General features: G+C 40.7%; 2 protein-coding genes across 2 annotated transcripts; both read right to left on the bottom strand.

Moving 5' to 3' along the window:
• Positions 1 to 590: 590 nt before the first annotated feature.
• Positions 591 to 1,845, bottom strand: LOC135701671 (uncharacterized). Its single transcript, XM_065222528.1, has 5 exons — positions 1,735 to 1,845; positions 1,055 to 1,666; positions 910 to 999; positions 703 to 855; positions 591 to 644 (listed from the first exon to the last, which is right to left on the bottom strand). Exons 1-5 carry the CDS (start codon positions 1,843 to 1,845, stop codon positions 591 to 593), a joined length of 1,020 nt encoding a protein of 339 aa, XP_065078600.1.
• A 10,448-nt stretch (positions 1,846 to 12,293) lies between these two features.
• Positions 12,294 to 13,085, bottom strand: LOC135701670 (uncharacterized). Its single transcript, XM_065222527.1, has one exon. It carries the CDS (start codon positions 13,083 to 13,085, stop codon positions 12,294 to 12,296), a length of 792 nt encoding a protein of 263 aa, XP_065078599.1.
• Positions 13,086 to 14,662: the final 1,577 nt, after the last annotated feature.

Genomic DNA, 14,662 nt, shown 5'->3' with positions numbered 1-14,662 from the left:
AATGGGCCTTATTTGGGAATTGATCTCGGACTGTTGAGATGTGCTGCTGCAGTTGTCTTCGTTCGATCTCACTGGGCCACGGTTGCTCTCATATATGAGGGTGGTTGATAAGAGTGAAGTCACAACTCATGTTTTCGGTGTTTACCTTCAAAACAAGCAATTCACCATTGAAATGCAAAATACTCCAAATCCAACTGATTTGAACAGAAGTGTGATTCAATGTGCAATACACTTGAATTGGTAGAGAAAGTTATCAACATTTCAAAGTTTGAAACACTAGTAATCATCGTGTATAACACATTGAAACATAATGAAATACATTTAAATTAAATGTGATTGTGCATATGAAAAATCCGGTGTTTTAAACACTTCGATCAGACGTGTGGATTTTTTCAGTGTGTATTATTCGTGTTCGGTAGAGAAAATCTCAATGCAATAAAACGATTGTGTAGGTTGCAAAAACAATTTTGATTTTTGATAAGTTATATTTGTATAAAGGTTAAATTGATATTCTTTGCTCTGTGAATATAACTCCAAGACACCGATTATAGAACCATAATTAAATATCGGAATGCATGTGCTCAAAAAGTTTACTCTGAAAACTGACTAAGAATCATACATATCGAATACAAAGTTTTATGAATCTGGAAAAAAAAGGATGTGCGCTTAAAACTGATATTAAACCATCGTTTCCAAACTTACAGTCAGATAAGCGGACATGTTCAGTGGTATGAAGATTGCCGTTAAAGTAGCTGGAGCTTGAGCAGCATTTAGAAACAGAAGATATGATTTCTGATTTTTCACGGACAGTTTATACCAATCGAAAAACCATACTTCAATCAATAGCTCATCATTCTAGAAGAACAGATGATAAAATGAGATTTGAAAAATGGATGTCTTATATCATACCTTAATCTGCCAGAAGGTGCCGAGAAAACATACGTAAAACAGTTGAATTGTTGAAAACAGTACGACTACTACTCCCATGAACCAGTTGATCTGTAATGAAAGGAACATTATTACTGGTATTGAATTCATATAAACTTTGGTTCACCAAAATGACAGCGGTTGCAGAAATGATCATATTAAGAGAAAGACATCCCAGTGTTACTAAGAAATATCCTTTGAAAGTCTTTTCAACACTTGCCATGTACCACTTCAAATGCTGGTTAAGTTTTATGATTTTTGTAAGCTGTTCTGTAGTTCCATGTTCGCTCACATTTCTTTCAATCATGACATTCAGATCTTGAAACATAGCGATGAGTGTGTCTACTTTACCACAACCTGTCAATAAGTAGAGAATGAATGTTGCGTCCGTCGAAACTGTAGCTAGCGCAACATAGGATGTAGTGATACACTGAAAAGGATAGTTAATAAAGTAGGCAGTCCATGTATTGGAGTGGACCCATTCAAAACCATAGGGCAATAGCTTATCTGAGGTAATTATGCTATATAAAACTGGAGCAAATGCCAATATAACGCACAACATGACTGTACTCATTGCAGTCAACTTCAGTACTACATTGGTGAGCATGGCATTCTTGACCAAAGCATTCTTGACGTTGCTAGAGTTGGAACAGTTATCTTCAAAAAATATTAGGTTTAACTCATGTATTTCTGTAATCCTCTTTTGACATATAACGAACAAGTAAATTTTTGCAGACATCTAAAATAGTTGGAAATAGAAATAAAATATGTCATATATTCACAAAATCAAAATAATACTGAAGCTACCTGTATCGAGAATCCGAAAGTAGTGATATTATGCAAAATTTTCTCAATATCATGACGATAATAATATGTTGATGTGGTGAAAAGATAGAAATAGATGACTAAGATCATCATAGTTACCAAGAAAAATAGATTTATTAAATACATGTTCCTGCTAAAACTGTTAAATCCTAAAATTTTGTACATTTTTGCACAGCGTTCTATCATTTCCTGATAGAACTGACCTGCTGATCGAATCTCACGCTGAAAAATGCGATGATTGCCAAGTTTTCTAATAAAATCCATGTTTAAAACTGACTAAATATATGATTGCACTGTAAGTATTTATAACAAAGAATAGTTATGTTATTCCACTGAAGATGTTACATTTTCTAGAATTGAGTTTAAATTATTAAAGTAACGGAACAATTATTTCCGCAGATGCAACAATCTCACACCGTTAGAAGCAGATAATCAATTATCAACCACGAGTAGATAATTGCATAGAACTTCGTGCACATGTCTTATTCACACGATCAAACCACCTACGTAAAGGCATCTAAATCTTAATAATTAAATTCGACCTTTGGCAGTGTCAGAGTTAATAGCGATTACGAGCAGGATTCCCAACTAAAGCATCCCTACACTGCATTAAGAATCGATGATAATTGACCAAGGGAGCGTTGGTAACGGATGATTGATCTGATTAATTCAAAGTCAAAAGGCATCGTTGCATGTGAATGATAGATCTGGTGAGGAGGATGACAATAATTCTCTTGGCAAAAAAAAAATCATAATAAAATTGAACACACCTTTTGTAAGTATTCTGGCACAACCAATCCTGATAAGTAGATATTGTATTTAACGTAGCATTCGTAACTAAATAGCTTCAATGGTCTCCCTTAATGCCGACCCTTCCAAATCCATTTACTTTAAAATATTGCTTAAGAGTTTGAAAGAAAATGTGGTTTGAATTTAATTCTTTGATTCAAATCTTTAAAAGCCTCATATAGGGAGCCTTAAAACTTTGTCAGGCAGAACAGTTGGCCTTATACGATGATTAAGTTGGGTCAACATCCAACAACTGTGCCAAATTTTAACGAATTTGTTTATTAATTTATTATTATTATTATAGTCCATCTGACTTGATAGTCTCAATGAAACACTTAAATCTAAATGTAGGCACTCATAAAAAATTAAAAATCGGCCGACAGCAAACGATGACGAAACCTGGGAGGCATTGATGTCAAAGTCAAATAGGCTTCGTTGAATTGATGAATCATGGCGACAAAGGAACTGTTTGCAACATAGTTGATTGCATGTACTACTTCATGTAGCAAGGTTCTCAGACAGAGTGTTCGGGCAGGAGCATACAGATTAATTTTGACCAGTAACTCAGAAACATCATATTCTGCGAGCAAAACTTTAGCAACGAAGACGACCCTGCGATATGTTTCTTCGCTTAGCAAGAGTATCTAAACCCAGTAAACGACAGCGGTCAGCATACGGTGGTAAATTCAGTGGGTCACTCCATGGAAGATAGTGCAGTGCGTATCTGACGAATTTGCGTTGAACAGCTTCGAATCGTTCTCTCCATACTGCTTGGTAGGGATTCCAGACAACAAACGCGAATTCCAGTAGTGAGCGTACCAATGAACAGTAAAGGGCTTTAAAACACAGAGGATCACGAAATTCCTTAGATATCTTGAACATGAATCCAAGCTGACGATTAGCTTTGTCGATCATGGTTGAGAAGAGGCGAGTGTATGTGAGCTTTTCATTCAACATGACACCGAAGTCTTCAACGTGATTGACACGTTGAGCTGCAGTCCCAGCAACGTTATAATCAAACAAAACGCCAGTTCTAGTTCGACGGAAACTAATTACGCAGCACTTTGAGACGCACAGGACCATAAAATTACGTTCACACCAATCGTTACAGATTTCAAGAAGGTTTTGTAGTTCTAAACAGTCGGCATAGCCTCGAACGACTAGATAAATCTTCAAGTCATCAGCAAAAAACAATTTACCTCCACGTAGTACAATAAACGTTACATCGTTCACAAATAAAGAGAAGAGCAGTGGTCCCAAAGTGCTACCCTGTGGAATTTATGATCTGTTCGAGAAACAGTACGATGAGTAGTTTCCAATGCATACAGTAACTTCACGTTGCACGAGGTACGATTTAAGCCAGCTGCAGTAGGAAACAGAACATCCAATTTTTTCTAGCTTTGATAGCAGAGCGTCGTGCACAACTCTATCAATCGCAGCTTTAAGATCAGTGTAGATGGCATCCACTTGAAGTTTCTTTCATACATTTTCCATACAGAACGACGTAAAGCTGACGAGATTAGTTTCCACGGAGCGGCCAGGAAAGAAACCATGTTGACATGTACTTATGTATTGCTTGTAGGAAGCAAACAATCTGTCACTTATCAGCGACTCAAACAACTTAGATTCAACCCCAAGCTAGGTAATCCCACAGAAGTTTTCCACATTGCATTTGTCTTCTTTCTTGAAAACAGGTAACATAGTAGAGAGTTTCCATAGTGCGGGAAATGTCTGTTGACAGGTTGAAGAGCAAGGACAACGGAGCAGCTAAGATATCGGAGCATTTTTTTTAGGACAGCAGATGGAATAACACTCGGACCTGGTGAAAATGATGATTTAGTTTTACTCATCACAGAGAGAACCATTTGTACATCTACGGCAAAAACATCCATGTTTACGTCGTCGGTTGGCACATCACGGACGGCTCGCTCAATTTCTGCTTGCGATGGGGAGTCATTCGACAAGACGCTTAAGAAGTGCCTAGCAAATAGGCTGCATTTGTCCTCAGTTGTCAAGGCTACGTCATTACCGAGAAACATTTTTGACGGCAGCCCAGCTTTCTTCCTCTTCGTATTCACAAACGACCAGAATCCCTTGGGGTGGCATTGCAGATTATGTTGAGTACGAATTACATATCTCTTGTAAAGAAGCTTGTTGTAGTGACGATAATCATTGCTGGCAATTGAAAAAATTCGCTTGGTAAGAGTACATCGTCGATGAGTGAGAGCACGGAGTGCTCTAGATCGCACGCGTTTCAGGTTGCGGAGAGTAGCGTTAGACCAAGGCAGTTTTCTTGGAGGTATGCACTTCGGTACTGAAGCACAAACACAGTCGCGCAAAAGGCTATTATAGCGACCGGCTGCTGTATCGATATCAAAGTCATTCAACACGTTCCAGTTGATCCGGGACAAGGAACGCCTCAGCAAACGGAAATCGGTCTTCCGGAAATTGAGCCGAGTGGCAGTCATGGTTTCATCAAAACGAATTTGAGATCCATTCGCGATAGATCTATCCAAAGCAGGGAGGAAATTGTCAAGAAGAACGATTACGTCAGGCGCTTCAGCGACGACACAGTCCAGAAGTGCACTTTCGCTAACAAAAACCAAGTCAAGAAAACGAGACTGGAAATTGGGAATAAGGTTTATCTGGCTCAGTTCAACAAGAAAGCGGCTGGCAGGAGTAGTTGAAGATGCAATCGGATCTGGAAACTCATAACCCTGGGCTGACGGTGACCAGCTAAGCTCAGGCTGATTAAAATCACCAAGCAGAAGAAGCACATCCGTTATATCAGCCATGGACGATGCAAATTCTGTAGTATCCAGATGAAGCTGCATTGTGCTGCAGTCATGTCGACGTTCAGGGGGAATATAAACCGCTCCAATGAGGATGTTCCGCGAAATGAGGCTGACCTTAACCCAAACCGCTTCAATTGTAGTAAATAGTTCGTTGGAGATTACGCAGGAGGCGAATGCGTTAGAAACAGCGATGAGGACACCACCACCGCGAGTACGAATGCTGTTGGATGAATTACGGTCTAATCTGTAGACAGTAAAAGAGTCACCAAACAGTTGCACTGAATTGATCCTCCCATCTAGCCAAGTTTCCGTGTATTCATATTCCCCTATGATCTGGATTTGCGGTAAGATCTAAAGAGCAGTGTGGAGCAAAAGGTTGTGATCTGCCATTCAAACTTGAACCACCCTAATTCTCATGCTGGTGACCACATGATGAATATGAACGACGTTAGAAAAAAGCGATAGGGTAAGTGGTGGGTACGGCAAAATCTATGTTCTCACCTTGCATCGAAATAAATTTGATAAGAATGAATATAATGTAAAATAAAGGAGGGCCCATTAGAAGACCAATAGGACAAAAAAACTGGCTCACTTACCCTAGTTCACATTGCCAGATCTGTTTTCCATGATATATGTATAAAATGAATTCACGATTTGATAAAAAAAATGGGTTTACATTTCTTCGTATCCACAGGACACTACCCATTCCGCCGAAACCTGGAAAATATAGGATCAAAATATGGGTTTGTTTGTCAATTCAAGGATATATACTAAACTTGCAAGTATATAGGGCAAGGTGAATTAAATACCCGAAAAAATCAAGCTATGCGGGTGGTTACTGATCTCGTCTCTCCATATTTGCATGAATGGAGAGAGGTATCAGCAGATAATTTTTTCTCATCCATAGACCTCGTAAACTACCTGTGGCATAACAGCACTTTTTATACAGAAAAAGGTGAGATCAAACAAACCCTTCATTCCACCAGAATTTCATATATCAAAAGGACGACAAGCTAATTCAACCATCCAAAGATTTAGCGGATTTATTACCTTGACGTCATATTTTGAACGCAAGTGCAAGAAGCCCATCGTATTCTTTACTTCAAAGAGGATCCAGGAAACAGATCCTCGAATTGCAAAACCGGATGTTGTGCAATATTACAACCATACCAAGGGTGGTGTCGATGCAAGAGATCAAAGAACGAGAAATAAAACCGTTGCAAGGAGAAGTCCATTGTGGAGAAAACAAATTTTCATTGAAATTATGAACGCATATACCTATATGATTTTTATTGAGCTGAATCCAAATTGGGAAAACTCGAATCTTAGCCGACATTCCGAATTTTTGCGAATTCTTTCAGAAAAACTGTCGATGGAACAAATGGAGAACCGATTGGCAGCTGGTCACCTTCCACAAGACGTTAGTGATGGAATTCGGAATCTTCTATTGAAATTCACACATTGCATAGCATGTGGAATAACAGCAATGATAAAATACCAATGAGGACAAAATCAATGTGCTGTTCTTGCCTGTCCTTTGTTTGTCAAAACTGCTCAGTTGAAAAAACCTTTACAGTGTGCATTTCTTGCATGAAAAATTGATTTATTGGAATAATATTTTGTAGTTTAATGAATAATAAAATAGTTAAATAGTTAAAGTAGTGAACAATAAAGATAATGTGTACGAGCCTGCGTGCTGATTCCCGGTACAAACGTGTCTCAAGTGCCTGAAAAGAGAAGAATGAACAAAAAAAGAACTTACCTGCGATAAGCGTTTCCGTTGTGATCTTTAGTGCTCTTAAAAGAAGAAATTTGAGCACAGAAAAGCTGTTCTCTGAAGATCTATCGAACATTTGGTCCATCGAGCCGGATTAGTCGTCGAAACTCCAACCGTTCTGGAAACTTCCCGTGGTGGAACGAATCGCCATTGCAGCTGCAGCTGCAGATCAAATTCTTCAATGTCGACCGAGCACCGCATCAAGTCGCTGAAACTGCGACTTAAAAGTTTGGTGACGTCGCTTAACTTAATCAAGGCGTTCGTAGACGCCTATGATGATGAGATACAGGCTGACGAAGTGCCTGTCCGCCTCGAAAGTCTGATCAGACTGTGGACGGACTACAATACCGTCCAGAGCGAGCTGGAGACGCTCGATGAAGCTGCCATCGAGACCCACCTGAAGGAGCGGACGTCGCATGAGTCTGCCTACTATTATGTAAAGGGCTTTCTACTGGCCTGAAATAAAAACCCAATTACGCCAACCCACACTAATAGAATTGCACACATTTTCAGTCATGAATTTTCATGTGAAACTCCACATGATTGTCATGTGACCGCTCATAAACAGAATCTACCCAGAAGCACACATGAAATTTATGAGTTAAATTAATAGTATGTGTGGTTACAAATGACTTTTATGTGTACACATAAAAACAATATTTGAAATTTTATTAGTGCACTATTCTTCCAATCAATCAGAGATGCAATTCCCTCTGTCGACATCGCAGGTGCGGTTGCCCGACGTTAAACTCCCCGTCTTCGATGGAAAACTAGATAATTGATTAAAGTTCCACGTTTTTTTTTGTGGTCCACTCGTCGATTGGTCTCGAATTTTTCGAAGCTTTTGGTGGAAGAAAAGGAGAAGGAAGTCTGTCGTCATCAACTTTGCCGGAAGTGCCTGCGAAAAGGCCATCTCTCGAGGGATTGTTCGTCGTCCACTAATTGCCGCAAGTGTCGTGGACGTCATCATACCCTGCCCTGCTCGAACCATTCTTCTTCGTCGTGGAATTTGAAACCTATTAGCTCCCAGCAACCGAAATCTGTTACACCTGCTCCAGCAACCGATCCTCCGACCACGTCAGCATCTGCTACGGTCGTCGAGTCGATCAGTTGTGTTTCCGCTGGCCACAAGCGGAAGGCAATCCTTCTAGCAACTGCGGTCATCATCTTGATCGACGACGAAGGAGTCCAACACGTCGCTCGCGCTCTCCTGGACTCAGGTAGCGAATGCTGCTTTATAACATAACGCTTTTCACAACGCATCAAGGCTCAAAGGAAGAAGATTTACCTGTCGATCACCGGAATCGGTCAAGCATTCACTCAAGCTAAGCTGAAGTTTACGTCCACTATCCGTTCTCGAGTTGGTGAGTACTCCACCAACGTCGAATTCCTCGTTCTGCCGAAGGTGACCGTCGATCTACCAGCTACATCCGTCGAAACTTTGACATGGGACATGCCACCTAGCATTCAGCTTGCAGATCCGTCGTTTGACAGCACCAATCCGATCGACATCATTATTGGAGCCGAAAATTTTTTTGTTCTGGTCAACGAATTCCTCTCGGCGACTATCTTCCAGTGCTGGTCAACTCCGTCTTTGGTTGGGTAGTAGCTGGGAAGTCCACGATCAATCCGTCTACCGCTCTCGTCGTTGCTAACGTCGCTACAGTTTCAGATATTCATCAGCTAATGGAAAAGTTCTGGACGATCGAGAAAGACAGCACATCGACAGCGTACTCCGTCGAAGAAACCACTTGCGAAGAACACTTTCGACGCGCGGTCAGGCGCAATTCTGAAGGAAGGTACATCGTTCGCTTGCCACTGAAGGATGACGTCATAAAGCAACTTGGCGACAACCGTCGCACTACTGGTCGTCGTTTTCGAATGCTGGAAGGTCGTCTTGGTCGTAGCGCAGACCTTGCCAAGCAATATCGTGATTTCATGGATAAGTATCTGACTTTGAGCCACATGAAGCAAGTGTTTGACTACCAAGCGTCTCCATCTCCATGTTATCACATGCCCAGGCTTCCAAAAAGTACAGCCTCCTCGCGACAGTTGGTTTATACCTGAATTGACTGTTGCTTTGTGTGCTTTACTACCGCTTGCTACCGTACGTTCAGATCTGAATTCGAAGTGTATTGGCAACAGCGCACGCACCAACGAATGAAAGCTGTATTAGAACAGTCGCATCTATACCCGCTTTGCTAAAATCATCGTGCTTGGAACGTAGTGAACCGAATGGGCTGTATTTATACATTTCTTTATTACCAGGTTCTCAATGTTTCTGTCGTCATAACAGCCTTCACAAACCGACGACATCCCTCAGCTTACCCAAGTGGCTGTCACGAAAAGGCTGTCACGAGACATTATATACAATTAATATACGGCAGTAGAGTATGGAAGAAACCCAGAAGAATGATCCCGAACAGATATGTCGGCCCGATGTCGGATCAATGTAAGGTCAATTTACGGTCGACGTCGGCCAAATGTCGGGTCGATGTCGGGTCAATTATGTGTTTATGTCGGGTCAATGTCGGGCCAACATCGGGTTGGGGTTTGATAGAAGTCAGGTTGGTGTCGGGTAGGCTTATATTTTTCGTCGGAGACCGTGCGTTTTTAAAAAAAAATCGGATGAAAATTTTGCAATGGGCAGCACGAACGTGATATCAACCGAACGAGCTCCGGCGCCACACTGGTAGTGTAGTAGCAGTCTTACGACACACAAACAAAATTTCAAAGCCAGCAGCAACGAATCGGCAGTTTGACGGACTGCTTGTTGTATGTACGAGGAACGTAACGAATGACCATCCGAGGCTGTCATAGCCGAACGAACAAAATACATGACTAAGAACGAGCTGTCGTGTACTGCACAAGACGGCAACGTTGCATGTCGTATAACAGCCTCACTGTGGGCTGTCGCTTATAGCTCAATCTCAAGGCTGTCGTAGGAAAAAGAAAGCGACAGCCGTTGGAATACTGTCATGAGGCGGTACTTTTTGTATGCCTGCACATGCCTCACCGCGCCACGCCTGTGGTTCGAGAAGAGAGCACTACCACGAAGCTGCGAGTGGTATTCGATGCGTCATGCAAGACTTCGGAAGGACCATCACTCAACGACGCACTCATGGTAGGTACAACCGTTCAGCAAGACATCCCTTCAATTATCATGCGCTCCAGATTCCGTCGAGTCATGATAATCGCTGACGCAAAGCAAATGTATCGGCAACTTCTCGTAGATGAGCGCCCGCGCTTCTACGAATCGTTTGGACGCCATCGCCGGACCTACCATTAGGTCCCTACGAGCTCCTAACAGTCACATACGGCACTGCAAGCGCACCTCGCTACTCAAGTTCTCCTGCAACTGGCAGATGACGAGCAAGAGAGTTTCCCTGAAGCAGTTGAGATTCTACGTAAGGACTTCTACGTAAACGACCTTTTCTCGGGAGCAAAAAGCGTCGAAGAAGCAATCGAACTCCGTCAGCAACTGGAAGCACTCCTTGCTAAGGGCAGATTCCAACTTCGTAAGTGGGCATCCAACCAAGAAACTGTTCTGGATGGCCTCGCACCAGAAAATCGAGCACTCAAAGCCTGCATTGACCTGGATCGTGACTGCATCAAGTCTTTGGGTCTTCATTGGAAACCCGCATCAGATCTGCTAAAATACCGCATCGAGCTTCTGGCAGACTCGTCTGATTCTCCTCTCACCAAGCGAATCACGTTGTCGCAAATTTCTCGTCTCTTCGACCACTTGAGATCTACTGGGTCCGGTTGTAATCTCTGCCAAACTCTTCATGCAAGCACTCTGGACGTTGAAGGACGATGACGGCAAGGTTTGGAACTGGGACCAAGAACTTTCGATGCCACTAAGGGAACGTTGGAATATCTACCGTTCTCAGCTACCTCTTCTCAACAGCCTTCGTAACGAGCGGTACATTCTTTCTTCGACTCCCTCAAGCGTTCAGTACCACTTCTTCTTAGACGCTTCTCAGCACGAATACGGCGCGTGCTGCTACATTCGATCGGCAGACTCTTTTGGAGCAGTAAAAGTAGCCCTGCTGACCGCTAGATCCAAGGTAGCATCCTTAAAACAGCAGAGCATTCCTCGTCTAGAACTTCTCGCCACCGAACTCTACCAAAAGGTGAATCTGAACAACTCCCATCGCAAATTTGAAAGCAATGGTGATTAAATTTCGCCCATCACCATGAAGATGTATTCTAAACACACCTGGGATCCCTGCTTACAGGTAACAAATCCTGATAAGGAGCCAAAGGAACAGGGTGATACTTTTTAGTACTTTCCTCGAGCTAGGGACACTTACACCCAGGGGGCCTCATGGAACACAAATATGGTCTTTTCTCTCTCGTGGAATCTTGTGTAGCAACAAAATTATCTGTCTTAGAGACTTGTGTTTGCACTCCAGTGTAATTAGCATATAAAGTTGAACAGATTTGTGAACTAATTGATTGGATTTCGGATCTTTACGTTAGCTACTTATCATTTTCATTTTCGTGAGTAATCAAAATATGTACCGGAAAAGTTTGTAAGCCATTCTAACTTTTCGTGATCTTTTCCATTACTGTGTTGCATTTTTGATTAGGTATCTTTGTTTTCACTCATCTCGAACAGTGAGCAGCATGGTAAAGATGCTGTAAATGGTTTTGTAGACTTGAAGAAATGTAGGCATGTTTAAAGGGGCGAAAATAAGGGTTAAACAAACAGGTTCCTGAGCGGCTTTTAATAGAAACCGAAGCGATTTTTGGTTCACTATCGACAGTCTGTACCATGGGATGTTGTAAATTTCACGCTGAAACTGTTCGTTCTGAGGGACGAAAATAATGGGTTTATGATTATAAATTCATTATTTCTAATAAGCCACTATTACCTTAATTGCAAGAAATGTACCAAGAAAGCATCCGAAAAACAGTTGATAGCTTACGAATAAAATAAACACAATTCCTTGATACCATGAAAGCTGTGAAATATTTGTTTTAAGTATGGTTCGAATTCTTTCAATAACAAATATGTTACCGTAACTACTGCAAATAGAGAAAGCACCAAAACCGATGACAAACTGACAAAAGTCACGAGAAAATTAACACGGAAAACTGTTTCAACCTGTCGTAAATAGCTGCAAAAGTATTCAAAATTATTATTTCCTACATAAATATAGATAAAATTCTGCTCACTGTAAATGCTCCTGATGTCGTTTAATAATGTGTTCAAAACAGGTATCTACTTCAATGTCATTGGCTTCAATGCGCCGGCTCAGTTCCTTTAGAGATTCCATAATCAAATCGATTTGTGTGAAAGAATTCATCGAAAGTAGCATATAAATACAGTCAGGACCCATGTCGCATGACGAGACGAAGACAGTCAAAACGATCTGCACCAAATAGTTGATCGTGTATCCAGACAATGAAAAGCGATCAATAAATGGGACGTGGAATCCAAATGGTAGCATTTTTTCACCCGTAAAAGCGAGTATCAACAAAGGAGCAAAATCTAATGAAAAACTCGTGAAAGCATAACAGACCAGCATAGCCTTTAAAATAACACTCAGTAGAAATACGTTTTTTGATAACAGAACTCTTGTACGTGAATTGCATTCCTCCCTGTAGAGCATCTCGGTGTACTGATGGAGCCAAACAAGCTTCTTCCGGAATATCGCAAAGGTGATGATTTTTGAGGCGCCTTGAATTGCGATACCAATAGTTATCCAACAATTGATTAGATCTTCCGTACTATGACGCAATTCGTATGCCGATGTTGTATTGATACAAAAATAAACTGTCATGTAGATTATTGACATGATAACACACACATTGGGTATCTTGTAGTTTGCACTAAATACATCCATTCCAGAAAATTTCGAAACTAGATTCGGAACTTTGATTTGGTGGGAATAGAATTCAGCTGGTTCTTTGTAGGAATACTGAAAGAACCTAAATCTTTTCAATGTTTCTATGAAATTCATTGCACGAGGTTGATTCGCTAAATGGCACAAAAGCTAATGTTAATCCAAACACCGCAAGCGCCAATATATATGAAATGATTTATCCGTGGGGAAAAAAACACCATGCAGTTGGAGTTATTGATGCAAGCCTACAATTTTCAAAATGTAGAAAATTACGCCCACAAAATCACCGTACGTTACTGTAAACAACCATTTATTTTCTCTGTTATAAGTGCTGGGTAAAATATTTCATTTGAAGCTTGTAAAAGATGATTCATTCTGACCGACACTCACTTATTTTTGCATGGAATTTTCAAGCTCTTCGACTCAAGGCCAGGTCGAAAGGGGCATTGATGGGTAAGGAAGGGGTGTCCACCAGGATGGTCAGTTTTGCAAGTGTCTTCGTCGGATAAATCCGTTTTAGTATCGGTCACTGACGGGTGGCGAGGCAAAGTGATTAGCAAGGACATCTGTTATGGTTGAGGGATCGCGCGTGAATCACTTGTAAGGCGAGTTTCATCATCAAGTGGTTCCTTACCAAGAGCTCCAGGTCCCCGAGGATATTTTAGAAACCATTAATGTTCCACTGGATGTCGAAGGTTATTGTGTGAATAATTCATTTAAATTTCTACGATATACATATAGCACACGCTAGATTTGGCGTAATTTTACAGTTTGCTTCATGTAAATTTAAGCGCAATACCGCACAAATATGTAATTTTGTATACAAGCTTGTAAGTAATTTCGATGTTTAGGCTCAAAATTAAATACGAGGAAATTTTAAGCTACAGTTAAAAATCAGATTTATTTTTCTATATGGAGACATTCCGCTTACCGGATTAAGGTTTCGGGGAGGGATCTACCGACACACAGTGGGGCAGCGAAGCCATTCGCGTGGCCAACACCTCTAGCGCTGTTGGTTTACTCACTACAGTTTTACAATGTTCTACAAAGTTGCTCAGTATTAAAAGTGACATCTTTTGACAGTTTCTGATTAGTTCATGTTTACCATTTCATGTACGCTAATCCAATATATACCCATTATTTATATCATGATTTATTTAAACATAAATGTCTCAAAAATGTTATGTATAAATAGGTCAATTAAAAATATTGCCAAAAGTAGCAGCCAACTTTTTACAGTGATTAGTGTAGAACTTGTTGGGTAAATAACGACCACAGTTCAACAGGCAACTGCAGGCATTTTCATATAACACCATTTAAATATTGCATACGGTAGATTCTTTTACATTTGTTGATAAATTTATGTGTGTGTAAAACATGACAAGATGTTATTGATCTGAATAGATTACAAACAATCAGAAACACAAATTATAATCCAACTCACTGAGCATTTTGACTACTTTAAAATTGCTAAGTTGTATGATTTTTGATCTAATTTCCGTCTTACTAAGCACACCCCGCGCTTTATCTCTCTTTTTTGAACGGGTTTCAACAAAAAAAATAATATTTCTATCAAAGATGACTTCTAAATTTATTCACCTTTCCATACGTACCGTTGGATTTGATCAAGATTCACAAACTGTTGAGATATTGTTCAAAATCTAATACTGCTGCTTGATTCTAAATTCGTCCTA

The sequence above is a fragment of the Ochlerotatus camptorhynchus genome, unplaced genomic scaffold (assembly GCF_037179485.1).
Source record: "Ochlerotatus camptorhynchus isolate MF236.1 unplaced genomic scaffold, CSIRO-AGI_Acam_v1.1 ptg000171l, whole genome shotgun sequence".
NCBI classification, from domain to species: Eukaryota; Metazoa; Arthropoda; class Insecta; order Diptera; family Culicidae; genus Ochlerotatus; species Ochlerotatus camptorhynchus.
Note: the sequence above shows the minus strand (reverse complement) of the source record. Positions and strands in the feature narration are given on the sequence as shown.

What these genes read in the sequence shown, in the direction of transcription:
- LOC135701671 (XM_065222528.1), bottom strand. Translation starts at nt 1,845, where the DNA reads ATGATGATCTTAGTCATCTATTTCTATCTTTTCACCACATCAACATAT. An exon ending in CTTTCGGATTCTCGATACAG is followed by an intron (nt 1,667 to 1,734) that starts GTAGCTTCAGTA and finishes CAACTATTTTAG; the next exon opens with ATGTCTGCAAAAATTTACTT. An exon ending in CTGCAACCGCTGTCATTTTG is followed by an intron (nt 1,000 to 1,054) that starts GTGAACCAAAGT and finishes CTTTCATTACAG; the next exon opens with ATCAACTGGTTCATGGGAGT.
- LOC135701670 (XM_065222527.1), bottom strand. Translation starts at nt 13,085, where the DNA reads ATGAATTTCATAGAAACATTGAAAAGATTTAGGTTCTTTCAGTATTCC.